The sequence below is a fragment of the Manis javanica genome, chromosome 2, assembly GCF_040802235.1.
Source record: "Manis javanica isolate MJ-LG chromosome 2, MJ_LKY, whole genome shotgun sequence".
In the NCBI taxonomy this organism is placed as follows: Eukaryota; Metazoa; Chordata; class Mammalia; order Pholidota; family Manidae; genus Manis; species Manis javanica.
Genome location: NC_133157.1, coordinates 92,424,991 through 92,452,481, shown reverse-complemented (window position 1 = coordinate 92,452,481; position 27,491 = coordinate 92,424,991). Strand labels below are relative to the sequence as shown.

The following is a 27,491-nucleotide window of genomic DNA, read 5'->3' as shown; positions in this document are numbered from 1 at the left end:
CTGCCCTGTGGCGGGGGGCGCTCGGGGTCCTCGGCCTGTAGTTAAGGCCCTGCTCTTGGAACAGGGGCGCCCCTCCTCCCCTTTCAGCGGCGCTTCTCCCTGGGGAGTTTTGACAGTTTCCGTCGCCGCTTTAGCCAAATTCTCCTTCAGACACTATTACCTACTTTTATCTGTAAATTTACTTTGCTTTTTATCTAAATTCTCTCTCAAATATACAGTCAATACAAATTGCCAGTCAGGTGACCTATAGCGACAAACACCACGAACCCAGTTATCAAATCCCAATCAGGCAGGGCCGCCCACTCCAGGCAAGCTGGAAGGGGGCACTAAGCAAGGCTCCCGCACCGACGTCAGCCCCAGAAGGGGAACCGGACGCGACGCTCCCACGGCCGCAAGCACACCGGTGTCCACCGGGCACGTGGAGGTCACCTACTGCAATCGAGCAGGGTCCCCGTCGGGCGCGCGCAACTCCCCGCACGCCAGCCTCAGCGCAGCGACCTCGGCCTCCAGGGCGCGCACCTTAAGGCGCGCAGCTTCCATAGCGCTGCTCAAGGGAGGCGTCTGCATCCGCGAGCCTCCCGAGCGCTTCAAGCCTCGCGCGCGGTGGGTGCGGACCATCCGCAGCTGGGCGTGGGGGAGGACGCGGGGCATCACCGAGACCCGCGAGTGGACGTCCGGCGACGCACAGCGTCCCGGTGCTCGTCACCGTCCCGCCAGTCCGTATCCGGCTGGACCCAGGGTCCCTACGCTTCGACAGAATCGGCTGGCTCCACCCGCAAGCCCGAGGGCGCGGCCGCCACCCTGCGCTGGGGGCCTCGTGGTACAACCCGGACGCGTGCGCTACTGAGAAAGATTCGGTACTGTCGGAGTGTCTCAATTTTTTTTCTGCTTCCTTACATCCGCCGACCTAGTCCGGAAGTCAATGAACGCAATGCGATGACCCTCTTCAGTACGAATTAGGAACTTTGGGTTAGGGTCCTTTGCGGACTTTGTGGGCAGCGTGGGCGGAGTCAAACGAAATACCAGAGGACGGGAAGCGAAATAAAGAGCACGCGGAACTAAGTGTGGTGTCGGAACCCTAGGAGACTGGGTCGAAAATCCGGTAGGAAGGAGAAGAGAATGCGCCTATCGTGACACGTGACTGGCAGGTCGGGGCGCGGGGCTGCTGGAGGTGCGTAGCGAGGAAGTGGGTTTGGGGAATGGGTAGTGATCGGGCCCTTTGGCCTGTCCCATCTCTTGTCCTCTGCCATTTTTCAGGAGGAAGATGGGTAGGTGGGTAGGTGCACGGAGCCTCTCAGCTCTTGGGAAGGGACGGGGTGGGTGCTATGCGGCATGAGATGTTCTGATGGGCCTCAGATCTCCACCTTCGGGAGTTTTCTTGAGGTCCTTCTATTGTGTTAAAAATTACAGATTCTGAAATTAGATCTGGGTTCCACCACTGATTCTCTGAAGGCGTTGGGAAAGTGACATCACCTCTCGTGCTCAACTGAAAATTTAGATGCGTGCAAACATCTTAGTACAAGGCTGGCATACAGTGTAAAAAAGAAAGTATAGTAGCTATACCAGTAGCTCTCTTTATGCTTGAACAACACCTCGCAAATGCTTCTGTTGTGGCACAGTGTTGTGACTGTGGCATTTGCTTCTCATGTGACTGAGGGGCTTTAGGATGGAGAGCTTTTTGTTCTTTAGCATAATAACCTGCCACATCCCATTTTTGTCTGCTTTTGTTAAGGTGAATAAATGAATGTATGGTAAATAAAGGAAAGACCTAACAACATGAATAAAAAAATGAAGAGGGGTGGAGTATGATATTGTCATTTAGAGGGAAAGCATCTGTATGTGTGTAGAGGTTCTGTTGTAAAGTGCATTCATGGTGAACATAGATGTAGTGCTTGAACAGTCTCCAGGGATAAAATTTGGAAACAATACAATAGGAAGTGAAACTCAGGTCCAGGCAGCCAATTTGGCTAGAAGGTTCAGGGAAAAGTGTTGGGTTTAATTTAGTTTTGTTTTGTTTTTTAAGATTTGAGAAGAACTAAAGGAAAGAATAGTTCTCTGTACATAGAAATTATTTTTCCCATTAAAACATACTGAGTATATCCCCAGCTGTCATGAAAGCCAACAGAGAAATGAAGCGCCTTTTTGTGGGTGGCCTTGGCCAGAACATTTCCAAGGCAGACCTACATAATCAGTTCAGCAGGTTTGGAGAAGTTTCTGATGTGGACATCATCATACGGAAAGATAATGAAGGTAAATATACAGTCCTTCCCTGATAGTTAAAGACATGTGTAACTCATGTCAGGTATCACAAAATGAAGGAACTCCAGATATGACCGCTAGCCCTGAACACTGGAGGTGATGCATGTTTTGTTACAGGGTACCATTGTGTGTACACTACCACCATCACCACCTGGAGGTGTTATGTATAAAGTGAAACTTGCCCAAAATTACATCTTTGAAATCAAAATAATTTTAAATTCCAAAACATTTGATTTCTGAAACATATAGCTAAGTTTTCAGAATTGAAATTTTGGTATTCGTTATGTGTCTTATTAAGTAGAATATCACTAACGTGCAAACAATCAAAATGCTTCTTAACTACCTGACTTTTTTTTATTACTAATTTTTTTGGTAATAATTTGGTAGCTATGTTTAGAAAAATGCAGTCTTTGCATCCAATGAACACTAAGCAAGGTTTTTCCTTGAAAGATTTAAACTTCGAAAGATCATTTCTTAAATTAGAAACTTAATCATTCTCACATTGTTCTGGGGTAAGAGTTTAAATAAATTTGTTTTTCTTATTAGGAAACCCACAGAAAGTCTTTGCGTATGTCAACATCAGAGTAGTAGAAGCAGACCTCAAAAAATGTAAGATCATGTTTTCTATACTATTTGCCAATTCATGTCACATGTAAGTTGGAATAACTCTGGTTCTAAATCTGAACCTCAGCAGCCACCTTTAAGTCATCCAGAAGCAGCCATGATTAAGACAATTCCAATTTCCTACAAGCCAGCAGCTTTAGGTCCAGCCCATTTGTTGTCAGCTGACATGGTCATACATTGCTAGTGAGTTTGCCCAGAAATGGTATTCTCAGATATTTTGGACAAGGGAGCACATTTGCACAGAAACTGCTTGTTACACATTTCCCACGGGATAGGATGCCTTACACTCCACAACCTGTGTGTTTATTTCTCAGGTGGCAAATTCTTAATATTAAATGCTGTTAGGAGAGAGCTTTAGAGTATGCCCTTATAAGATCATGTCCTTGAAATTATGAAATCTGTTGGTAAGTTTAGTAAAGCTGAGGACAAAGTGTACCTTCAGTGAAGAAGGAAGGGGCAGTGATTCACAGTGCCACTGATACAGTAATGTATTCTAGTTACTTGAAGGCTGACAAGTCAACACTGAAGGGAACATGCTAGTAGAGAGGGCAAGCAGCCTTTGGTCAGTTCATTTGGAAGAAATTGATTTATTATTCAGTGAGGATGTAGGTATGACAAATACGACTGTGGTTGAGAACACATCAATGCTGTGACCTATGGCACATTATTTGAACTTGAAGCTCTGGTTTGCTTTCTGGTATGTGAAAAATAATGCTTGCCATATAACCCTGCCTGAAAGATTAAATTGAATAATAACTTTGTATCTAACATATTATCTACCACATAGAAACTTCTGTTAGTGGTTGTCATTAAGGAATTGGACAGCAAATATTGCAAAAAGTCAACTACTTGGGCACAACAGTTCAGAGGCAAGTTAGTTGCAGCTATTTTGTTTATGAGTTGCACAATGATAGATAATCAGTATGAGGTGACAAAGAAAAGGTGCACAGGATTCCACAGTGTCCTCAGATTTGCCCTGGAAGATTACATTAAATTTTTATAGTTTCACTGTAGGAAATAACAATGAAATGTTACAGAAATATCAGTCATTCATTAGAGGTACCTGATAGTATGGCATTACTTTATGAACAAATGACAAACTTTGCTCTATGTTTCACATATCTGCCTCACTCAAATCCTCCAGTGACACTGGGAGATAGCAGGGTCCTCTGGTAAGAGGTTTGAGACCAGAATGTGGGCCTCTGTCTCCCAGTCTCATTTTCTTTATTTCTTTTCCTCTGTGTCTCTTTGTGATAAACAAGTCTACTTTCCTTGGTACTAGTTAGAAAAAGCACTTGTTGAAATATGTTTTTGCATTGCCATGTACGTCAGTAATAATTCTTTACTTTGTAGGTATGTCTGTTTTAAATAAAACAAAATGGAAAGGTGGAACACTACAAATTCAGCTAGCAAAAGAAAGCTTTTTGCACAGGTAAGATTTGCTGTATGTGGATTTAAACCCTATTTCTGTTGTAAATGGTTTTCGATATTCACTTTATTGATATGAAATTATCAAGTAATATGTTATGACAGCCTGAGCATATTCAAACCGAACAAGTAAAGCTAAAAATTAACTGACTCCTCATGACCCCGGACCCAACCAAAAAAGATGATGAAATACGTTTACATACTATATTTTAATTACTAAAAATGTGTACTTATTTCATCTTTTTTTAGTACAGCCTTTAATCATGAGGTAGAGCTTCTCTCTCTTTTGTAATGACTGGCACTGTTTCAGAAAATGGCTGTACCACAGTGTAATTGATCATCCCCCATTAATGGACATGTAGACTGTTTCCACTTCTTTGTGATAACAGATGACCTTGAGGATGTCTCCTGCATATGTGCAAGGGTTCCCTGGGGTTCATGTCAGCAAAGGGAGTTGCTGTGTCTTAGGGTTGTATACATTTAAAAATTTAAGTCACTACTAAACTGCTTATGTTGATTTTGACTTTAATACTAGTGTGATACAAAGGCATAACATAACAGGAGAGTACCTTCACGTGGGGCATAGGTTGATTACACAAATAACTTCAGAACAAGACAGCATAATAACTGTGAGAGCACTTTGTGAGTATAAAGTTATTCTCAGGGAGAAAAGATTATTTAAGTCTGGGAACTTTCAAAATAGAAAACAGCTTAGGAATGTACAGAGTGACCAGGACAGTTGATAAGATTATTCTGGCCAAGGAAAACAAGGTGTCCAACATGTGGCAAGCAGCCTATGGAACATGTGTTTTGAGGGAATGGTCTGGTAGGAAAAGTAAGAATGTGATTTTGTTCTTAGCTGAGGGCCTCTGAACGGTATCATGATGGGGTTTTGATTGGGCAGCACTTCAGCACCTACTGTGTGCAGGAACAGGGGCCCTGGTCCCAAGCAGGGTGAGCACACAATGCTGCTGCCTGGAATGTCTGCCCAGGTGCACCTGCGGAGCACAGACCCTGCAGTCGTCCTGGAAGGGAATGTAAAGGAGGCAGGCCAGAGGCAGAGAGGCCAGTGAGGATTGGTCAGTGCACATGTCAGGCCTGAATAAGGGGGTCGGGGAGGTGAGTGGCATTCTTCATTCTCTTCACTGTGAGGATAGAAATGATGAAGACTGGGCAGATGGACTCTGAAAGACACCTTGTCCACATAAGGAAGAGTGAAGGGAACAAGGATAAAAGGCCTTAAGTTTAAGGGGAAAATTGAGAGATCCTAGGTGACCAGCATTGTGTCAAATAGTTACATAGTATTTAACAGAATAAAACCAAAACACTGTTGGTAGTGTGGCTGGCCATCTTAGCTTTACATACTCTCTTATTTGCAGACTGGCCCAAGAGAGAGAGGAAGCGAAAGCAGAGAAAGACCAGGCAACATCAGGCAGCACCGGCTGTCTTGGCAACATGGGAGCCATGGACTTCCGTGCAAGAGCAGTGCCTGGGACAGAGATTCCAGGGCACAGAGTGAGTCCTCCCGGGAGCCTGAGTAGCCCAGGAAACAGCTCCTGAGGCCATGTGACTGGGCATCGTGTGTGAAGCATTATTTACCTTTTCCCTTGTTTGGAGCAGTTGATGTAGGCAGTGCCTTATGGTTTTCATAGCACATTTACAGCTCAGTACCCCTCATGTTATAGAGAGAGGAACCCAGTGGAAGTGGGTCTCCCGAAGGGCAGTGGTAAGTGCAGGCAGGTCCCAGGTGTGCCTTTTCAAAGTGGCTGGTATGTTTTATGTAGATCTGATGTGGTTTATATGAGATAAACAGCTGCCCCAATCTCCCTTTTTTCTCTTCTTTATACACTTTTTGAGAACTTGTGTTTCTTTGTCAGAAAACTAAGCCTAACAGTGATCATGGTGTAGTGCGAGTGCAATATGCAGTGTGTTGATCTTTTCCATTTGTGATACTTATAGTAAATGTGTTCTTGTTTTTTCTTTTAGAATTGGGTTGTGGGTAAATTTGGAAGAGTCTTACCTATCCTTCACCTAAAGAATCAACATAAACGTAAAATATCCTTTGCAATTGGCCTTTCAGAATAACTGTAATGTGCCACTGTTGCCGAAGTTTACTTCATACCTTGAAACTTCACTGCCTCTGAATTTAGATGTTCATTTAACAGTTTTTGTGTTCCCAGTGTTTAGGCACAGGAAGAGAGAATGTGGTGAAGTCTACACCAGTGAGTGAGACAGGCAGTGATCATCAAAGAAGCACCTTCACATGTCAGTTTTCATACCCTCCTCTCCTTTCACAGGGATCCAGAGCTGCTGCTGAAGGCGCTGAGGGCAAGGTTAAAGGAGGCTTTGGGGGACGTGGGGTCGGTTTATGTTAATAGAGAAGTCATAGTAAGAAACCAGGAAAGAGGGAAATAGAAGTATGTAGGCAGGCAGGAGCTTGGCAGGTGGAGAAATAGCAAGGAATACCAGCTGCCTGTCCCATTAGGGAAATGAGGTCAGATGCATCTTGGACCTTGAGTCCTGGCATTGGATGTTTGGGCAGTGGTGTGAGCTGTGTGTCCTTTAGCTCTAACTCTGTGACAGTTGGAAGCAGAAGTGCCCAGGTATTTCAAACAAGCATGCAGTACATGCACTTGGTTAAGTGCTGGAGGGGCAAGAGCTAATGGTCAGGCTGTCCAAGGATTAGCAGCTGGAGAAACACTGCCGCCTTAGGAATAAGGATTCAGAAAGGTTGTGTCCTCTTTGCTCACAGCTACTATGCCACTGAAGCCCTGGAGCAGTGGCTTTGGCTGCTCTCTCTGCCACAGGCAGTGCACCAGGGAGATGCTGACCTCTCTCCCTCCACTGTGGCTCACCACTGAAGGCATCACTGACAGCTAGGAGGGAATGAAAGGGCAGTGAAGCTGAGAGGATGCTGGTGCACATCACCTATTTGGTATGTTTTGAATAGTTATTAAATGAACTAAGGGACGTTTCAAGAGTGATAGCTTAAAGCAACTTACACTTGACTGTTCATATGTTTTAGGAAATCAGCAAATGCCTGTTCTTGTCATGACACATTGACATTAACTAGGATCTTTCTGGACTGTGTCATCCTGTAAAGAATTACTAGTTTGTTAATAAAGTGAAGACCTGCAGAATGCTCTGTAGAGCATGAGTAGAATGTGAGATGTATATTACTGGACTAGGAGGATCTGAGTTAGGATGGGCCAGCATCAACAAGGCAGGAATGGCCAAAACAGCTTGAGACTAAAGGACATGCAGTATCCATCTGTGCCTGCTGGTATCCCTCTGTACTCTGCTATACGTCAGCTCAGTGGATGGGCTTCTTGCATTTACATAAAGTAGCCTTGTGGCCCCTCTACCTGGAACATGATCTGAATCCATTTGTTTTGATATCAGGTGATTTCTGCTGATTAATGGTTGTAGTTCTTGGTTTTAATATGGACATGCCATAGTTTTAAAGATCCCAAAGCCCCCTAGTAAAGTCCTTATTTTGCTTAATAGGAAACTAAGGGTGACAAGTAAGTGATTTGCTTAAGGCTAAGCAGTATTCTTTTTCCTTCACCAGACTGATGGGTTTTCCTAAAACCTAATGCCTTTGTTTTTCACCTTGACTTTTGGTAACATCATAAAGTATGATCCATCAAAATACTGCCACAACTTAAAGAAGATAGGTGAGGATTTCACAAATGCAATCTCTGTATCCAGCCTCACGTGGGAGTTGGAAGGAGGGAATGACCCTAAGAGTAAGAAACGGCGAGGAGAGTTCTCTGACTTTCACAGCCCTCCCAAGAAGACAGTAAAAGAGCAGAAGGGTGCAGTTCCCACTGTGTCTCAGGCTGCAATACCGAGATCCCAGAGGATAATAGGGAGTCCATGCTCAGCACAGCAGCAGGCTGCACAGAAAACATCTTGTGATCCTGTTAGTCCTTCTGAACCACCTCTATGTATATCTGGTTCTGAGAGCCAGAGGCCTAAAAATGTATTTTTTCAAACTTCTGGCTTGGAAACTACCAGGAAGAGAAATCACATGTCTGCCAATGATACTGATTCTGAAGATGAATTACAGCAAATGATCGAAAGAGAGGAAAACTTAGAGGAAACTACATGGTCCTTAGTAAATGAATCTGAAAATGATTCCTTTGACATAGTAAAGAATGATTTCAAATCAAATGTTCAGAAACTTCATTCTTTAACAGGTTTAGGCATCAAACATAGTGTCTCTTGCCTCAGTAGCAAAAGTGCTGTTGTGGGAAATGATCACGACTATGATTCAGGAGATACAGATGAAATCATTGCAATGAAAAGGAATGCTGGTGAAGCCAACAGCAATACAGGGTTTTCACAAATGGAAAATTCTACATGCAACAAGACTTTGAAAAATAAGAAAAACCATGAGCTGTCTTCTCATCATATTAAAGTACAAAAAAGAAGCAGCAACATAGAGCTAGCTATCAATCCCAGAGTTAAGCCTCTTAATTGTGAATCTCCATCCAACTACAGTAGATGTGAGGATGTGAATTCCATGTCGGGATTGGCTGGGGCTGAAAGAGGTGAGTATGATGCCATGATGAAAAACTGTCTCCAGGTGACTCTCACTCTGGCTGATTGGGAACACTTGGCTGGCAGTGACCTGGAGGCTCCTAAAGAAGATGCTGAGCACCATGGCCAGGAAACTACCTCTAAGAATTGTGGGCCCTCCAAGAGCCACAGGACTCCTGTTGGCCTCTGCAGAGGCCAACAGTGCCTCCACCCTGAGAAAATAGTGGCTTCTCTTTTGGAAAGAGAAGAGAACACCCATGGAAAACAGAAACCAGAGGGAAACAAATTCCAGGCTTTCAAGGGAATAGGCTGTCTCTATGGGAAGGAGTCCATAAAAGACTCCTTGGGAGAGAGTGCTGCCTCTGCCAATATGTCTAAAGACCAGAATTCTTTGAAAGCTAAGAACCCCAGCAGCATGTCCATGGAAGAAAAGGGGTCTCTGTATGTTAATGACTCAGCAAGCAAACCAAGTCCTTTCCAGTGTGCAAGGAAGGCTGATGACCCAAATCATGCTTGGCCTCAAAACAGGCAGGCCACTTTTGAGAACGAGGATCACAAGGCAGTATCCCCTAGTAGTTTGGAAAAGGGAAACAGAAACCTTTTTTCTGGTCTGTCACCATTAAAAGATAAGAAATCTTTAAACCTTGGTGCAGAGACTCGCCGGATCGGCTATGATAAAGAGGGTTGCCATGAGACCATGAATACAGAGCCCTCTGATTACAGGCCAGATGTGAACAGCCATGAGGCCCCTGGGAAGTCACGAGCAGTCTCCTCCTGGAGAGGTACTTCTGTTAAGGGCTCATCGGGCATTAGTGCTAAAGAGATGCATGCTGGAGATAATCTGAAGCGTTTGGCAGCCATCGCGGCCAGGCAGAAAGCAAAGGAAGCACAAAAGAAGCTGGTCCATAAAGCTCTGGCAAATTTGGTGAGTAATTTCCAGTCTGGACTTACCTAGCCTAACCCCTCCTTGTAAAGGCAGGTGCCCAGTAGAGCTCAGTGCCTCAGCACCCCCACCTTTGTGTTTCCTGTTCATTGGAAGCTCTTTTCACCATACATCTGCAGTACATCCTGAAGAATGAAGTGACATTATTAAATGTGACTTGCTGAAACATTTCTAATTTGTTTTCATCTAAAGATTTCTTCCTAATTTTCTTTCCTTTTGAACCTTAACTGTACTTATGTGACTATATCCTTGTATGTCTGAAATGACATATAAATCACTTGCCAGGATTCACTGTAATGAGCCTTTATTAAGTATTTATGAAGTTCTAGGCCTTCTTGGTCAGTGTGATTTACAGAATGAGGATGGTGGCTTCTGCCCCTGAAAGCTTTTGATGATGTGATGGGCAGAAGGTCACAGTTGAGGTCCGTAGGCTGTGCACCCTGTCAGTTGGGTAGAGGGGGTGGGGGCATCCTCAGCCTGAACTGGGTCTGTGTGAAAGGGTCAGTGGGGTCTGCTTGGTTAGAAGCAGAGTGGGAAAGTAGAGGAAGGGCGCCCATGCAGGGCAGCACTAGCACCGTGGGAGTTAGTGCAGCATGTGACTGGCATGTGGAGGGAGGTGGCAGGAAACAGCTCAAGAGGCGAGGGGGGTAAGTCACAGGCGTTGGGGCTAGGGCTTTATTCTTAGGGCCATGGGAGGACCAAAGAACTTTGAGGGAGGTGAGCCAGGTATGTATTGGAACAGAGTTTGGCAAAGCTTGTGGGCCACATAGCCCAAGGCCTGTTTTGGTATATCCTCCAAGCTAAGGAGGGCTTTTACATGTTTAAAAAGTTGAAAAAAGAATAATACAGGACCTAGGTATATATGACCTGCAAAACCTAAGATATTTACTCTCTGGTCCTTGTAGAGAAAGTTTGCCAACCTCTGGAAAAGATTGTTCAGGCCATGATGAACTACAAATCAAATAGGCAAACTGGAACCAGGGGTGCCTTTTAGGAGGTTGTGAGCCAGAGGCAAGTATGGCCACAGGAACAGCTTTAAAAGATACCAAGGAGGTCAATGTGGGAGCAAGAGACTTCGTGGTCAACTGCATACAAAAAAAAGAAGCCATAAGTTTCTGTCTTGGAAATAAGTAGATGAAGGCATTCACTGGAAAAAAAGAAAGGGCAAGGGGAGAAAGGGAGGGCTTGCCAGGAGACGTAACTCTTCTGATGACTGCTCTAGGACAGTCCTGCGGAGGACAACAAGCCAGTGCACATCATCTTTGGTTCCAGCAGTGAAAGTGAAACAGAGGAGATGCTCACTCAGGATCAATGTCACCTGAGAGAGGAATTAGCAAAGGTACGATTAAGGGTGTCCCTGTGGCAGTCCTCACTAAGCTGACCCATTTCTGCCTGTTCCACAGCAAGACCTCCCACAATGGCTGGGTTCAACGTAAGAACCAGGGCCCCCAGATGACCACACACAGACCAGGGGACCATGGAGACTTTGTCCCATGTGAATCTCCTCCACATTGTCTGCAGCAAGACATCCATATTAGTGAGCCTGCAGCGTGTCTTCTCAGGTAGAACAGCTGCCCCCCAATCCAGGCTGTGTTTGGGAGCCTCTGGATTAAGTATCTGAGAGGCAAAGTAGATGTCACTGAGTCAGAATTTTCCATTCTAACCACCATCCACCCTTTCCTGGAAGATGCATTTGGATTATTGGTTCTTAAATACAACGGAGAAGATTACATTATGAAGGAGATGCTGATTGCCTCAGTTACTAATAAATACTTGTGTCTTTTATCTGTGTAACAGGAATCTGTGAATAAAGCATCTGGGAAGCTGTTTGACATCAGTGATGATGAGGAATCTGGTTCCGAAGATGACACTAACAGGTTCACAATTAAACCTCATTTTGAGGGCAGAGCCGGACAGAAGGTTAGTAAAGACTGGAAATAATAAAACTGGAAATGTGCCCTTATTTTTTGACATAAATATCCTTAAATCCAGGAACCTGCAGGCAGACCTTGACACACCCTACAGTGCTTAGGTGTCTATTTTAAGGGCGAGTCCTCCAAGACCCTCTCTGGTTGATTCCTGGGTAGGCAAGATTATTCAGGAATGTCTGGTTGTGGGGGGTTGTCTGTAGAAATGCTCTCTTGAGAACATTGCTCTCCATTGTGTGTGTGCTTTGTCTGCAGCTCATGGATTTGCAGTCTCACTTTGGCACTGATGACAGATTTCGCATGGACTCCCGATTTCTAGAAAGAGACAGTGAAGAGGAACAGGAAGGTAAACATTTGATTGTCCAGAAGTCCTGATGTTGAGCAGGGAGGTCCTGAGGACTCATGTGGTCTGGGTCCTTGACTTATCACGTGAAGGAACCACATGCCGAGACATTGAATCCTGGAGCTCATAGTCCAATGTTGGCTTACTCACCAGTCCTGGAGTTTGTTGTTTGTACATATTAATTCCTTCAGAAAATCTTTAAGTTACTTGAAGCTGCCAGAAAGGACATGGATAGGTGGCAACCACCAAAGACACCACCTTCCTCTGTCCTGGGCCTGTTGTGAGAGAAGGCGAGGTCCCTACCTGACGGTCGTTGGGTAGGTCCTGGTGAGAGTATGGAAGATAGTTAAGTGAAGGAAGGGTCTTCACTGTCCCTCTGATTTTTTTTTTTTTTTGAGAGTGTATCTCTCATATGTATTGATCAAATGGTTGTTAACAACAATAAAATTCTGTATAGGGGACTCAATGCACAATCATTAATCAACCCCAAGCCTAATTCTCAACAGTCTCCAATCTTCTGAAGCATAACGAACAAGTTCTTACATGGTGAACAAATTCTTACATAGTGAATAACTTCTTACATGGTGAACAAATTCTTACATAGTGAATAACTTCTTACATGGTGAACAGTACAAGGGCATTCATCACGAAAACTTTTGGTTTTGATCACGCATTATGAACTATAAACAATCAGGTCAAATATGAATATTCATTTGATTTTTATACTTGATTTCTATGTGAATCCCACATTTCTCCCTTATTATTATTATTATTATTATTATTATTTTTAATAAAATGCTTAAGTGGTAGGCAGATGACAGATAAAGGTAGAAAACATAGTTTAGTGCTGTAAGAGGGCAAATGTAGATGATCAGGTGTGTGCCTATAGACTAAGTATTAATCCAAGCTAGACAAGGCAACAAAATATCCACGGATGCAGAAGATTTCTCTCAAAACAGGAGGGGTGAGGTTCTAAGCCTCACCTCTGTTGCTCCCCAATTTCTCAGGCCCCCCTGCAACTGTGCCTGTCTTAGGTTGTTCCTCCCTTGAGGAATCTTACCCGTCTCTGGCTAACCAGTCATCTTCCGGGGCCATACAGGGAAATGTAAAGTTGGTAAGTGAGAGAGAAGCCATATTGTTTGAAAAGGTTAGCTTTTTACTTCTTTGCAGATCTATGCCCTGTCGCTTTTATGCCCAGCATTTGTCTTGAGGTATCTTTACCACTTGGAAGAATTATGATACTCAGTAATTTCATTATGAGACACGAATTTCACTTAAGGGTTGTAATTAGGAAGGAAGAAGAAAAGCTATAGAAGTAGCAGACGGAGAAAACATGGGAAGATTGATTATCTCTTTGACATATCTTCTTGTAGAGTAACATAAGCATGTATAGGTTTAAAACTACTAATTAAATTGTGCACACACATTAACAGAATAGGAATACAGCTACATAACCAAAGCAGACCTACAATTACCATCCATCTCCAGTGAAACCAGGAAAACCAGTTAGGCACCCTAAGCATTTGTGAAAACTTATCAGTTATATGATGGATATTGTCTAACTGAATTTGAATAGTTTGAGAAAAATCAGACAAATTAAAACAACACATTCCTGGGAACTGTTCACATCCCTTATGTTCTTTCAACAGTAGTAGTCTATAGTTGCACGATTTTGAAGCACTGCAACTTGCACTTCTCCTAATTCTTGGTTGAGTTCTGACAGTATAGATCCAGTCAAATTTGTTGTTTTAATCTATGCACAGGCCAGCTTAGATAACTCCTTCTTCATTCCAATGGCAAGTCCAGGATCCGGTGGGATGAATGTAGCTACAACTGCAACAGTGCCAGGATCTTTGTTGAAGTTGTGTGATGATCATCTTCTGGAATGACTTCCAGAGGATGGTGATGTTGGAAGTTCTTCATATTGTATCTTAATTCACTTTCTGGGTAGCCAAATTAGGCTTTGATCCTCTGTATAAACACAAATAAACCCTTTGCCCACACTTTGATATGACCTTTATACCATTGTGAAGAACCTATTGGAGATCACCACACAGGAACTGCCTTTTTTTTTTTTTTTAAGAGAAAGGAATATTATCAGAAAAATGTACTTGCTTAGCTGATCATCAGACACCCTTTAAAAGTTCAAAATTAAGGATATGTAAAGCATGCATTAATCGTTGATTTGCAGTCAGTTGTATATTATCAGGGAGTAATCCCCCTTTTCTTTCTTTTTTATTTTTGTTTTCATTAATCTACAATTACATGAAGAATATTATGTTTACTAGACTTTCCCCTACACCAGGTCCCCCCCACAAACCCCATTACAGTCACTGTCCATCAGCATAGCAAAATGTTGTAGAATCATTACTTCTCTTCTCTGTGATGCACAGCCCTCCCATTTCTCCCACTCCCCACATTATGCATGCTAATCATAATACCCTCTTTCTTCTTACCCCCCTTATCCCTCCCTACCCACACATCCTCCCCAGTCCCTTTCCCTTTGATAACTGTTAGTCTATTTGTGCGTTCTGTGATTCTGCTGCTGTTTTGTTCCTTCAGTTTTTCCTTTGTTCTTATACTACACAGATGAGTGAAATCATTTGGTATTTCTCTTTCTCTGCTTGGCTTATTTCACTGAGCGTAATACCCTCTAGCTCCATCCATGTTGTTGCAAATGGTAGGATTTGTTTTCTTCTTATGGCTGAATAATATTCCCTTGTGTATATGTACCACATCTTCTTTATCCATTCATCTACTGATGGACACTTAGGTTGCTTCCAATTCTTGGCTATTGTAAATAGTGCTGCGATAAACATAGGGGTGCATCTCTCTTTTTCAAACTTGAGTGCTGCGTTCTTAGGGTAAATTCCTAGGAGTGGAATTCCTAGGTCAAATGGTTAGACTATTTTGAGCATTTTGAGGAACCTCCATACTGCTTTCCACAATGGTTGAACTAATTTACATTCCCACCATCAGTGTAGGAGGGTTCCCCTTGCTCCACAACCTTGCCAACATTTGTTGTTGTTTGTCTTTTGGATGGCAGCCATCCTTACTGGTGTGAGGTGATACCTCATTGTGGTTTTAATTTGCATTTCTCTGATAATTAGCGATGTGGAGCATCTTTTCATGTGTCTGTTGGCCATCTATATTTCTTTTTTAGAGAACTGTCTGTTCAGTTCCTCTGCCCATTTTTTAATTGGATTATTTGTTTTTTGTTTGTTGAGGTGGGTGGACTCTTCATATATTTTGGACGTCAAGCCTTTATCAGATCTGTCATTTACAAATATATTCTCCCATACTGTAGGGTACCTTTTTGTTCTATTGATGGAGTCTTTTGCTGTACAGAAGCTTTTCAGCTTAATATAGTCCCATTTGTTCATTTTTGCTGTTGTTTTCCTTGCCCGGGGAGATATGTTCAAGAAGAGGTCACTTATATTTATGTCTAAGAGGTTTTTACCTATGTTTTTTTTCTAAGAGTTTTATGGTTTCATAACGTACATTCACATGTTTGATCCATTTTGAATTTACTTTTGTGTATGGGGTTAGACAATTTCCAGTTTCATTCTCCTACATGTAGCAGTCCAGTTTTGCCTGCACCATCTCTTGAAGAGATTGTCATTTCGCCATTGTATGTCCATGGCTCCTTTATCAAATATTAATTGATCATTTCTGTTTGCGTTAATGTCTGGAGTCTCTAATCTGTTCCACTGGTCTGTGGCTCTGTTCTTTTGCCAGTACCAAATTGTCTTAATTACTATGGCTTTGTAGTAGAGCTTGAAGTTGGGGAGTGAGATTCCCCCTACTTTATTCTTCTTTCTCAGGATTACTTTGGCTATTCGGGGTCTTTGGTGTTTCCATATGAATTTTTGAATTATTTGTTCCAGTTTGTTGAAGAATGTTGCTGGTAATTTGATAGGGATTGCATCAAATCTGTATATTGCTTTGGGCAGGATGGCCATTTTGACGATATTAATTCTTTCTAGCCATGAGCATGGGATGAGTTTCCATTTGTTAGTGTCCCCTTTAATTTCTCTTAAGAGTGACTTGTAGTTTTCAGGTTATAGGTCTTTCACATCTTTGGTTTCACTTCTTTGGTTCGAATACCTAACCTATTCCTAGGAATTTTATTCTTTTTGATGCAATTGTGAATGGAATTGTTTTCCTGATTTCTCTTTCTGTTGGTTCATTGTTAGTATATAGGAAAGCCACAGATTTCTGTGTGTTAATTTTGTATCCTGCAACTTTGCTGTATTCCGATATCAGTTCTAGTAGTTTTGGAGTGGAGTCTTTAGGGTTTTTTATGTACAGTATCATATCATCTGCAAATAGTGACAGTTTAACTTCTTCTTTACCAATCTGGATTCCTTGTATTTCTTTGTTTTGTCTGATTGCCGTGGCTAGGACCTCCAGTACTATGTTAAATAACAGTGGGGAGAGTGGACATCCCTGCCTTGTTCCCGATCTCAGAGGAAAATCTTTCGGCTTCTCGCTGTTCAGTATAATGTTGGTTGTGGGTTTATCATATATGGCCTTTATTATGTTGAGGTACTTGCCCTCTATACCCATTTTGCTGAGAGTTTTTATCATGAATGGATGTTGAATTTTGTCAGATGCTTTTTCAGCATCTATGGAGATGATCATGTGGTTTTTGTCTTTCTTTTTGTTGATGTGGTGGATGATGTTGATGGATTTTCAAATGATGTACCATCCTTGCACCCATGGGATGAATCCCACTTGCTCATGGTGTATGATCCTTTTGATATACTGTTGAATTCAGTTTGCTAATATTTTCTTGAGTATTTTTGCATCTACATTCATCAGGGATATTGGTCTGTAATGTTCTTTTTTGGTGGGGTCTTTGCCTGGTTTTGGTATTAGGTTGATGTTGGCTTTATAGAATGAGTTTGGGAGTATTCCCTCTTCTGTATTTTGGAAAATTTTAAGGAGAATGGGTATTATGTCTTCTCTGTGTGTCTGATAAAATTCTGAAGTAAATCTGTCTGGCCCTGGGGTTTTGTTCTTGGGTAGTTTTTTGATTACCGTTTCAATTTCTTTACCCGTAATTGGTTTGTTTAACTTTTGTGTTTCTTCTTTGGTCAGTCTTGGGAGGTTGTATTTTTCTAGGAAGTTGTCCATTTTTTCTAGGTTTTCCAGCTTATTGGCATATAGATTTTCATAGTAGTCTTTAATAATTCTTTGTATTTCTGTGGAGTGTCTTGTGATTTTTCCGTTCTCATTTCTCATTCTGTTGATTTGTGTGGATTCTCTTTTTCTCTTAATAAGTTTGGCTAGAGGCTTATCTATTTTATTTATTTTCTCAAAGTACCAGGTCTTGGTTTCATTGATTTTTGCTATTGTTTTATTCTTCTCAATTTTGTTTATTTCTTCTCTGATCTTTATTATGTCCCTCCTTCTGCTGACTTTAGGCCTCATTTGTTCTTGTTTTTCCAGGTTCGATAATTGTGATGTTAGACTATTCATTTGGTATTGTTCTTCCTTCTTCAAGTGTGCCTGGATTCCTATATACTTTCCTCTTAAGACTGCTTTCGCTGCGTCCCACAGAAGTTGGGGCTTTGTGTTGTTGTTTTAATTTGTTTCCATATATTCTTTGATCTCTATTTTAATTTGTTTGTTGATCAATTGATTATTTAGGAGCATATTGTTAAGCCTGCATGTGTTTGTGAGCCTTTTTTTTTCTTTGTAGAATTTATTTCTAGTTTTATACCTTTGTGGTCTGAAAAGTTGGTTGGTAGAATTTCAACATTTTGGAATTTACGGAGGCTCTTTTTGTGGGCTAGTATGTGGTCTATTCTGGAGAATGTTCCATGTGCACTTGAGAAGAATGTATATCCTGTTGCTTTTGGATGTAGAGTTCTGTAGATGTCTATTAGGTCCATCTGTTCTAGTATGTTGTTCAGTGCCTCCATGTTCTTCCTTATTTTCTGCCCGGTGGATCTATCCTTTGGGGTGAGTGGTGTGTTGAAGTCTCCTAAAATGAATGCATTGCAGTCTATTTCCCCCTTTAGTTCTGTTAGTATTTGCTTCACATATGCTGGTGCTCCTGTGTTGGGTGCATATATATTTAGAATGATTATATCCTCTTGTTGGACTGAGCCCTTTATCATTATGTAGTGTCCTTCTTTATCTCTTGTTACTTTCTTTGTTTTGAAGTCTATTTTGTCTGATATTATTACTGTAACCCCTGCTTTCTTCTCTCTGATGTTTGCCTGAAATATGTTTTTCCATCCCTTGACTTTTCGTCTGTGCATGTCTTTGGGTTTGATGTGAATTTCTTGTAAGTAGCATATAGATTGGTCTTGCTTTTTTATCCATTCTATTACTCTGTGTGTTTTGATTGGTACATTAAGTCCATTTACATTTAGGGTGACTATTGAAAGATCTGTACTTATTGCCATTGCGGGCTTTAAATTTGTGGTTACCAAAGGTTGAAGGTTTGCATCTTTAGTATCTTACTGCCTAACTTAGCTCGCTTATTGAGCTGTTATATACACTGTCTGGAGATTCTTTTCTTCTCTCCCTTCTTATTCCTCCTCCTCCATTCTTCATATGTTGGGTGTTTTGTTCTGTGGTCTTTTTAGGAGTGCTCCCATCTAGAACAGTCCCTGTAAGATGCCTGTAGAGGTGGTTTGTGGGAGGAAAATTCCCTCAGCTTTTGCTTGTCTGGGAATTGTTTAATCCCTCCATCATATTTAAATGATAATCGTGCTGGATACAGTATGCTTGGTTCAAGGCCCTTCTGTTTCATTGCATTAAATATATCATGCCATTCTCTTCTGGCCTGTAAGGTTTCTGTCGAGAAGTCTGATGTTAGCCTGATGGGTTTTCCTTTATAGGTGACCTTTTTCTCTCTAGCTGCCTTTAAAACTCTTTCCTTGTCCTTGATCTTTGCCATTTTAATTATTTTGTGTCTTGGTGTTATCCTCCTTGGGTTCTTTCTGTTGAGAGTTATGTGTATTTCTGTAGTCTGTTTGATTATTTCCTCCCCCAGTTTGGGGAAGTTTTCAGCAATTATTTCTTTAAAGACACTTTCTTTCCCTTTTTCTCATTCTTCTTCTTCTGGTACCCCTATAATACGGATGTTGTTAATTCTGGATTGGTCACACAGTTCTCTTAACATTGTTTCATTCCTGGAGATCCTTTTATCTCTCTCTATGTCAGCTTTTATGCATTCCTGTTCTCTGGTTTGTATTCCATCAATGGCCTCTTGCATCTTATCCATTCTGCTTATAAACCCTTCCAGGGTTTGTTTCACTTCTGTAATCTCCTTCCTGGCATCTGTGATCTCCCTCCGGACTTCATTCCATTGCTCTTGCATATTTCTCTGCATCTCCGTCAGCATGTTTATGATTTTTCTTTTGAATTCTTTTTTCAGGAAGACTGGTTTGGTCTGTCTCCTTCTCTGGTGTTGTCTCTGTGATCTTCGTTTGCCTGTAATTTTGCCTTTTCATGGTGATAGAATAGTTTGCAGAGCTGGGACGAGTGACGGCTGGAAGAACTTCCCTCCTTGTTGGTTTGTGGCCTTCCTCTCCTGGGAGAACAGCGACCTCTAGTGGCTTGTGCTGGGCAGCTGTGCGCAGACAGGGCCTCTGATTCCTGCCTGGCTGCTATGGAGTTTATCTCTGCTGTAGCTGTGGGCGTGGCCTGTCTCGGGCTGCTGCTCCAAAATGGTGGAGCCGCATTGTAGGGGGAGCGGCTGGGAGGCTATTTATCCCCGTGAGGGGCCTCCGTGCTCCCTGCTGCCCAGGGGGTTAGAGTGCCCAAAGTTCCCTAAATTCCCTGCCTCTGGACTAAGTGTCCCGCCCTGTCCCTTTAAGACTTCCAAGAAGCACTCGCCATAAAAAAACAAAACAAAACAAAAATAAATAAATAAATACTTAAAAAAAAAAACGCTGCTCACTTTCCTTTGTCCTCAGGTGCCGGCCTCAGGAACCCGCTCACCGGTCTTGCTGCCCTGTTTCCCTAGTATCCAGGACTCCATGCATGCACTGTGTCTGCGCTCTGGTGCGGATCGCTGGGCTTGGGTGTTCAGCAGCCCTGGGCTCCCTCTCCCTGCTCTGACTCCTCTCCTCCCGCCAGGAGCTGTGGGGAGGGACTCTTGGGTACCACGGGGCTGGGCCTTGTATCTTACCCCCTTTGCGAGTTGCTGGGTTTTCACAGGTGTGGATGTGGCCTGGTTGTTGTCCTGTGTCCTCTGGTCTCTGTTCTAGGAAGAGTTGTCTTGGTTATATTTTCATAAATATATGTGGTTTTGGGAGGACATTTCCCCTGCTCTACTCACGCTGCCATCTTGGCTCCGCCCTCTGTCCCTCTGATTTTTAAAAGCAGTGTGCCACTGAATGCCACTTTGCTTGACAGCAGCAATGCTACCAAAGGCATCCTGATTCTACTCTTTTTGACTTCCTGTGGCATTCTTTATGGAATTGTTTCCAAGTATCTTAAAAGATCTTCTCTCCTTCCCTTGCAAGAGACCTTGCATCCTTCTTGACCGAGTGGGGCCCCTCTAGAGAGCCCCCGCTTCCTTCCCTCTTCTGTCCTGGCCACCTATCTCCTTCCTAAGTTCCGGTCCGAATATTACTTTTCCGTTCATACTTCCTACGTGCCCAGCCTTCCTCTTCTTCCAGCTCCTTCCTTGTTCAGCTGACACAGGTCTCAGTTCCCAAAAGTGCCATTCTTTCAATCCTGACTTTTTTATTTTTTTGGTATCATTAATCTACAATTACATGAGGAATAGTATGTTTACTAGATACCCCCCCATCACCATGTTCCCCCCACATTCCGCATTGCAGTCATTGTCCATCAGCGTAGTAAGATGTTGTAGAATCAGTACTTGTCTTCTCTGTGTTGTACAGCCCTCCCCGTGCCCCACACACATGCTAATCATAATGCCCCCTTTATTTTTCCCTTCATCCCTTCCTTCCCACCCGTTCTCCCTTTCCCTTTGGTAACTGTTAATCCATTCTTGGGTTCTGTGAGTCTTCTGGTGTTTTGCTCCTTCAATGTTTTCTTTTTTCGTGTACTCCACATATGAGTGAAATCATTTGGTACTTGACTTTCCCTGCCTGGCTTATTTCACTGAGCATAATACCCTCTAGCTCCATCCATGTTGTTGCAAATGGTAGGATTTTTTTTTTCTTATGGCCGAATAATATTCCAGTGCATACATACACCACATCTTCTTTATCCATTCATCTACTGATGGACACTTAGTTTGCTTCCATTTCTTGACTATTGTGAATAGTACTGCGATAAACATAGGGGTGCATATGTCTTTTTCAAACTGCACTGCTGCATTCTTAGGGTAAATTCCTAGGAATGGAATTCCTGGGTCAAATGGTATTTCTTTTTTGAGGAAGCTCCATACTGCTTTCTACAATGGTTCAACTAGTTTACATTCCCACTAGCTGTGTAGGAGGGTTCCCCTTTCTCCACATCCTCGCCAACATTTGTTGTTGTTTGTCTTTTGGATGGCAGCCATCATTACTGGTGTGAGGTGGTATCTCACTGTGGTTTAATTTACATTTCTCTGATGACTAGTGATGTGGAGCATCTTTTCATGTGTCTGTTGGCCATCTGAATTTCTTCTTTGTCTACAGCTCTTTTCTGTTGTTTTCCCTCTGAGAAGCTCACCAGATGTGTTTTTTCTGACTCAGCCTCTTCAGCCTGCCTGTGCCACTGGTCTGTCAGCCATCTTTGAAAGCTTCTCTCCCCTTCGCTTCCCCTGCACCATGACTTCCTTGTTTTCCTCCTTCCTTGTTCCCAATTCCCCTTTGTCTGTAGATGTAGACTCCTCCCACTGTCTATTAAGTCCCTGCCATTAGCCTTCCATCACTTAGGGCTTGTCTTTTCCCTGGGCTGTTTCTCTGAGCTACCATCTGTTATTTTCTTGGTGTTTGATGGGTGTGTTTCACAGGCACTCCTGGGCCTGTGCTTAAAACTCAGTAAATCCTAAGTTGCATCTCTCTGTCAGCATCTTCAGGCTGTTCTGTTCTTAGGGCAGTCAAATCTATAGCCTCTGTCTCTAGTTTCTTTCCTTACCAACTTTTAGGATTAATTTTTTTGTAAATTTGAAGTGTTGGGGGGGCGTTGTGTATTTTCCTTGGTCCTTGTCCCCGTTGCGACAAAGAATTGAAGGGCAGAGACACAGTAGTGAAGCAGAGTAAAAGTCTTATTTAAAGTTACTTAAAGAGAGAAGTGCAGCAGGCAACCTCAACAAGGAGAGGCGCCCTGAAAGATTTGGAGAGAGAAAGTTTAAGATTAAAAGGTTACATTCTTACAAAGTGTGGGTGACCTCAGAGAGAGGATCGCGCCCTGAAAGGTTGAGAAGAGAGAGTTTAAACTTAAAAGTTTATGTACTTAGAAAGTGCAAGTGACTTCAGAGAGAGGAGCCCCCTGAAAGGTTGGGGGTTCCTCTTTTTAAGGATTCTTTAGGAATGTGACTAAGGGCTGGGGGTGCAGACTTGTTAAGAGGTCTTTGAATGCTCAGAGTTAACACAAGGAAGTTCCTGCTCTGATTTCTCCCTGGGATGCTGGTGTCTTCATCTGGGAGCAGATCACACAGGCTGCAGGCCCAGCCCCCAAGGTAGGCTGAGCTATTGTCTGTTTGCTAAAGAGTGAGTTAAGAATTTTACATTTTTAACTTCCTGAGTATTAAAATACAATCTTGAAGATGGAATCTTTCCTGCCTTTTACTATGTTGTTTACAGCTGGGCTGTAACCATCTTTGCTGAAGTAGTTGCCTAGGTTACAAACTACATAATTAGGGCTGGAAGGAGAAAAAAAACAGCATATAGGTAAAGGTAAAGAAAATAACTGGGCCTGCATGATTAACACAATAAAGACATGGGTTGTGCTGAGGTACCTTCCTTTATTCAAACATTCCAGGCCAAGTTGCTCTTGGCTTTTTGTGCTTCAATTGATTAATTATGGGCATTTTAGTGGACTTTCTGGCCTTATTCTCTTTCTACCCCGCTCGTATCTATTTTCCTGCCTAACAGAAGATCTGTCATGCAAGTAAGCAGTATTGTGGCCTACAGCACCTTGGACCCTCTCTAGCATTGTGTTCTATGTCCTTCCTGTTAGTTGGTATTAGGTTAAAATTGAAACTGCCGTTTTTTAAGTCAGGGTTGCTGAGTATTAGCAGCTTTGTATGGCTCAGCCTACTGTACTGTACACTCTGCACTTTCCTTCTTCAATATACATGTGCATACTGTCTCCTACACCTGGCATGCCCTCACCCGTGGTCCCCCTACCCTCCACCCAGAACCCACTCTCTGTTCCCTACCTTAGACTCCACCTGGTTTTACAAAGCATTTCTTGATCCAGTTGAACAGAATCCGAACCTCCTTTGAACTCTTAGAAACTTCTGGGGCCTTAAACTCACCACAATGACCATTTTATTCTAGCTTCTGTAACTTGGTAGTTTATATCTTGCAGTGAGTTGAGAGGGTGATTAAAGCTTATCCTTATTTTGTATTTCTGTCTGTAGTCCATACTAGCTGTTTCACCGTGCTCTCTGATCTAGTCTGTTTCTTGTAGCTGCAGATGACGTTACAGGCTTGGACCGTGCCCTGTGCACAGGGCCGGCCTATGTCTCTCTCCCAGCAATATTTATCACTGAATCAAAGACTGAAGCAGCTGTGCAGTAACACAGTAGTAGTCAGTAAAATTTCCATCTTTCACTGTCTTTCATTTTTAGATTTACTTGTAATTTAGATCACATTCTTAGAATGTTAAATCAGAGTTTGCAGTCACTTTAATTTTGTGATTAGCATCTTTCTTTATCACATCTATCAGTCTTTACCTTAAGAACTTGTAGACCTGCCACTGAAAGCCATTAAATCCAGATTTTATTTTCATAATTACAGTTGGAAATGGGACTGTTTGCTGGTTATGCAGTTTCTGGATTCACTGTGTTGATGCTGTTCTTGGGGACTGGGAAGTTAGTAAAATGAGATTTACCTTCTGTCTTACTATGATTGGCACAGGTTTAAGTACATGATAAATATTTGATAATTGAGACTTCTCAAGTTATGTTTACCAAGAGATTACTAATTATCCTTTTCTCTCTTAAGAGGTAAATGAAGAGAAAACTGCGGAGGAAGAAGAGCTTGCTGCAGAGAAATTGAGAGCCCTGAGTGTTGTACAGAGTGTTTTGCACATCAACTTAAGCAATTCTACAAGCAGAGGATCAGTAGCTGCTAAGAAATTTAAGTATGGCTTATGTTCCATCCCCTCCTAACCTATTTTCCTTTGATATAAAAGCCTCCTTGAACTCGGTTTAAACTAATTTTACGCCATTTTAAACTTCCTGGGGAGAGCAGCTGGCAATATGTATCAGAACATACTTAACCCTTGACCCAGTGATGCACGTCAAGAAACTTATCTTTATTCCTGTATTTATGTACTGAGATATCATAGCAGCATTGCATCTGTCTGTGAAACAGTTGGACAATGGGTTAAATATTAACTGTAGCATAAAGCAATGTAAATGTAACTTTTATTTTTTTTAAAGGAAAATTTTAAACATAGTTTAGAGAGACTAATGTAATGAAAACTCTGGTCACCAGCACTCAGTTTCTGCAGTCACCAGTATGGACCAGTTTTCTCTTCACACCTCTTCTCACTCCACTCTGCTTCCACCAATAAATGTTTTATGCAGATAAAATAGTATATCATTTATCTGTATATATTTTAGTATGTTTAAAATAATTTTTATTAAAAGAAATATCCAGGGACACTCAAAACTAGATAGTTTAAAATAATGGTTGTTTCTATCTAACAAGATCCTAATACTTCTCTTTGGTATTGTGTATCTTTGTCTTGCTCAAAAATTAGAATCAGTCCAGTTTTTAATTTGCTGTTAACGTTTTGCATTAATGTTCTAATTTATCTCTTTCAACTTCTCGCTCTCCTTTTTTACATAGGGATATCATACATTATGATCCAACGAGGCATGACCATGTCACTTACGAAAGAAGTGATGAGAAATCAAAAGAAAGGTAAATCAAGCTATGTCTCTTAGTAGCAGGATCATAGGAATTCATCTCATTTCAGACAGTGAGAGAAGTGGACAGTAACCAACATCCCATCTATTGGTCCCATTGTATTTACTTTAAGACCAGGGAGGGAAAGTTGGAGTGGGACTGCTGACATAGTGCAGAAAGTCATAGCTCTCTAATGAGGGAGTCTCACATGTGTAGCAATGCATGTGCTCCTCCCCCAGTAAGCTCCTCCTCATTATATCCACTTCCTGTGGCTGCTGTAACAAACCACCACAAACTTAGTGGCTGAAAACCACCACATTTTCTCATATTTCTGGAGGCTTGGAATCTGAAATCAAGGTTATTGATAGGGCTGTGGTCCCTCAGGAGGCTTGGGATGGGGTAAACCACTTTGTGCCTCTTTCTTAGTCTCAGGTAACTTCTGGTAGCTGTGACATGCCTTGGCTTTTGGCTGCACTGCTCCAGTCTCTGTCCTCTTCTTTGCCGTGTTCCCCTCATCTTTGTGTCATAACGGTACTTATAACACCTTTGGGTTCCAGAAAATAGGGACATACTTTTGGGGGGCAACCATTCATTCTGTCCCATTGTGCTAGTGTGGTGGGAACTGTTCCTTGCTGCACATGTGCTGTCAGTTTGATAAATGCTGCAAACTGAAGAGCCAATAACTCTTCCTGGCCTAATTGCTTATCATTAGAGGCAGTGTGGCATCCTGAATTAGATCCGGGAACAAAAATATATCTTTCTGTGGAGGAATTGGTGAGATGAGAATACCGTTTGAGTGGTGTGAGTAGTGCTATCCTGGTGTGAGTCTTTAGCTTTGTGACTGCATCATAGTTGTATAAGATGCTACCATGAGGGGAAACCAGGTGAAGGTTACTTGGAAATGCTGTATGTACATCTCTGCAACCTTTCTGTAAATTTAAGATGTTCCAAAGTTAAAGACTTCTTGTAAGAAGAATCACATATTGGACTAAAGTAGTAGCAGCATAAATATTACCTGTAATGTAGATTTTCGTATGTTATTTAGATAATACACATTAAGCATGGTACATAAGTTGGGGATATTTTGTATAATATTTTAGGTTTGTTTTTATTTATATCTAGGGTGCATTAGTTTTTTAGTGTTGCATAAAATATTACCCAAAACTTAGCATCTTAAAAACCACAACCATTTATTATCTCAAAGTTTCTGAGTCAAGAATTTAGCGACTTCTTTAGATTTGCTGACCAGGTTCTCTTAAAAGGTTTACGGTGAAAATATTGCTTGGGTTTGGTCTCTGCTGCTTGACCAAGCCCGAACAATGTGCTTCCAAAGGGACCCACTCACATGGCCGTCGCCCAGTCCCTTGCCTTGTTGCCATCTCCATTAGGCACTTCTGTGCCTTCATGGCATGGCAGTTGGCTTCCCCCTGAGCAGGTGACCCCAAAGAGAGAAAAGGGGGAAGCCACAGTGTGATTTATGACCTAGTCTTAGAAGTCACACACCACCACATCTACCTTACTCAATTTTCTTGAAACATATCACTAAGTCTAGCCCATACTTTAATGGGAGATTAAATACAACCTCTCAGGGAAGAAGCATTGATGAATTTACAGACATAATTAAAGCACCACAATTCAACATCTGCCCACAAATTGTTTATGTTCCTGCCACATACAGAATATACTACCCCCTCCCTAGACTTCCCAGGAGTCCCACCTCTTTACAATGATCAGTTCAGATTCCAGGATGTTATCCAAATTGGATCTAGGGGCAGAGGAGGCTTATCTGTTGCAGTTCCTTGAGGGCAGTTATTTCTAATCAGAAGACCTGTGAACTAAAGAGATAAGTTACCTGTCCCTCCTTCAACATACAGGGATGGGAGAAGCATTGGATAACCTCTGTAAGTACAATGTTGCACAGAGGAAAATGAGGCAGGGCATCCCTGGTCCGTGGTGGCTCTGAGATCTACACAGGCAAATGCTGGGAGTTCTTTGGGTAGAACTGAGGGTCTGGGACTAATACTCCATGGTTCCTGACTCTTCCTTTTTCATGAATGGTGGCCCATGCTTGCAGCTGAACTCTTTTCTCAACCTGTTTTTTGGTTGTATAAATGTGGTGTCCAAAAGCATCTCCATTGTATGGGATGTCTCTGTATCTAATCAGTCCAGGCTCTTGGTGTTTCTGTTAATATAGTTCTCTTAAAATATGGGTAGGTCTGTAATGGAGTATGTGTTGGGGACTTGATAATGGGGGAATCTAGTAACCACAGTGTTGCCCATGTGATTTTATATTAATGATACCAAATTAAAAAATACATATGGGTAGGTCTTCAGTGAATCTTCTTGATGCTCACTCTTTTAGACAAAAGCCACACCTCCTAATGTTCTTGAGATAAGCCTTTTTTACTGTGGGC

The 27,491-nt window shown here is 42.2% G+C and overlaps 2 protein-coding genes across 8 annotated transcripts in view; one reads left to right on the top strand and one right to left on the bottom strand.

The window, feature by feature from the left end:
- Positions 1-788, bottom strand: part of CENPP (centromere protein P) — a 274,606-nt gene extending 273,818 nt beyond the window's left edge. The window contains exon 1 of the mRNA XM_036991366.2: positions 434-788. Within this exon, the coding sequence (XP_036847261.2) occupies positions 434-651 (218 nt within the window). The 5' untranslated portion in view covers positions 652-788. The remainder of the gene's footprint in view (positions 1-433) is intronic.
- A 220-nt stretch (positions 789-1,008) lies between these two features.
- The window catches only part of NOL8 (nucleolar protein 8), a 33,261-nt gene continuing 6,778 nt past the window's right edge, over positions 1,009-27,491 (top strand). For 2 of the 7 annotated variants that reach the window (XM_073228876.1, XM_073228873.1), the window contains exons 1-12: positions 1,014-1,171; positions 2,024-2,250; positions 2,806-2,868; positions 4,237-4,315; positions 5,691-5,826; positions 6,298-6,368; positions 7,942-9,781; positions 11,022-11,138; positions 11,597-11,719; positions 11,983-12,073; positions 24,166-24,304; positions 25,018-25,092. In XM_073228876.1, coding sequence (XP_073084977.1) covers positions 2,112-2,250; positions 2,806-2,868; positions 4,237-4,315; positions 5,691-5,826; positions 6,298-6,368; positions 7,942-9,781; positions 11,022-11,138; positions 11,597-11,719; positions 11,983-12,073; positions 24,166-24,304; positions 25,018-25,092 — 2,873 coding nt within the window. In that variant the 5' untranslated portion in view covers positions 1,014-1,171; positions 2,024-2,111. The other 5 variants (XM_073228875.1, XM_073228879.1, XM_073228878.1 and 2 more) reach the window with 5 other exon arrangements.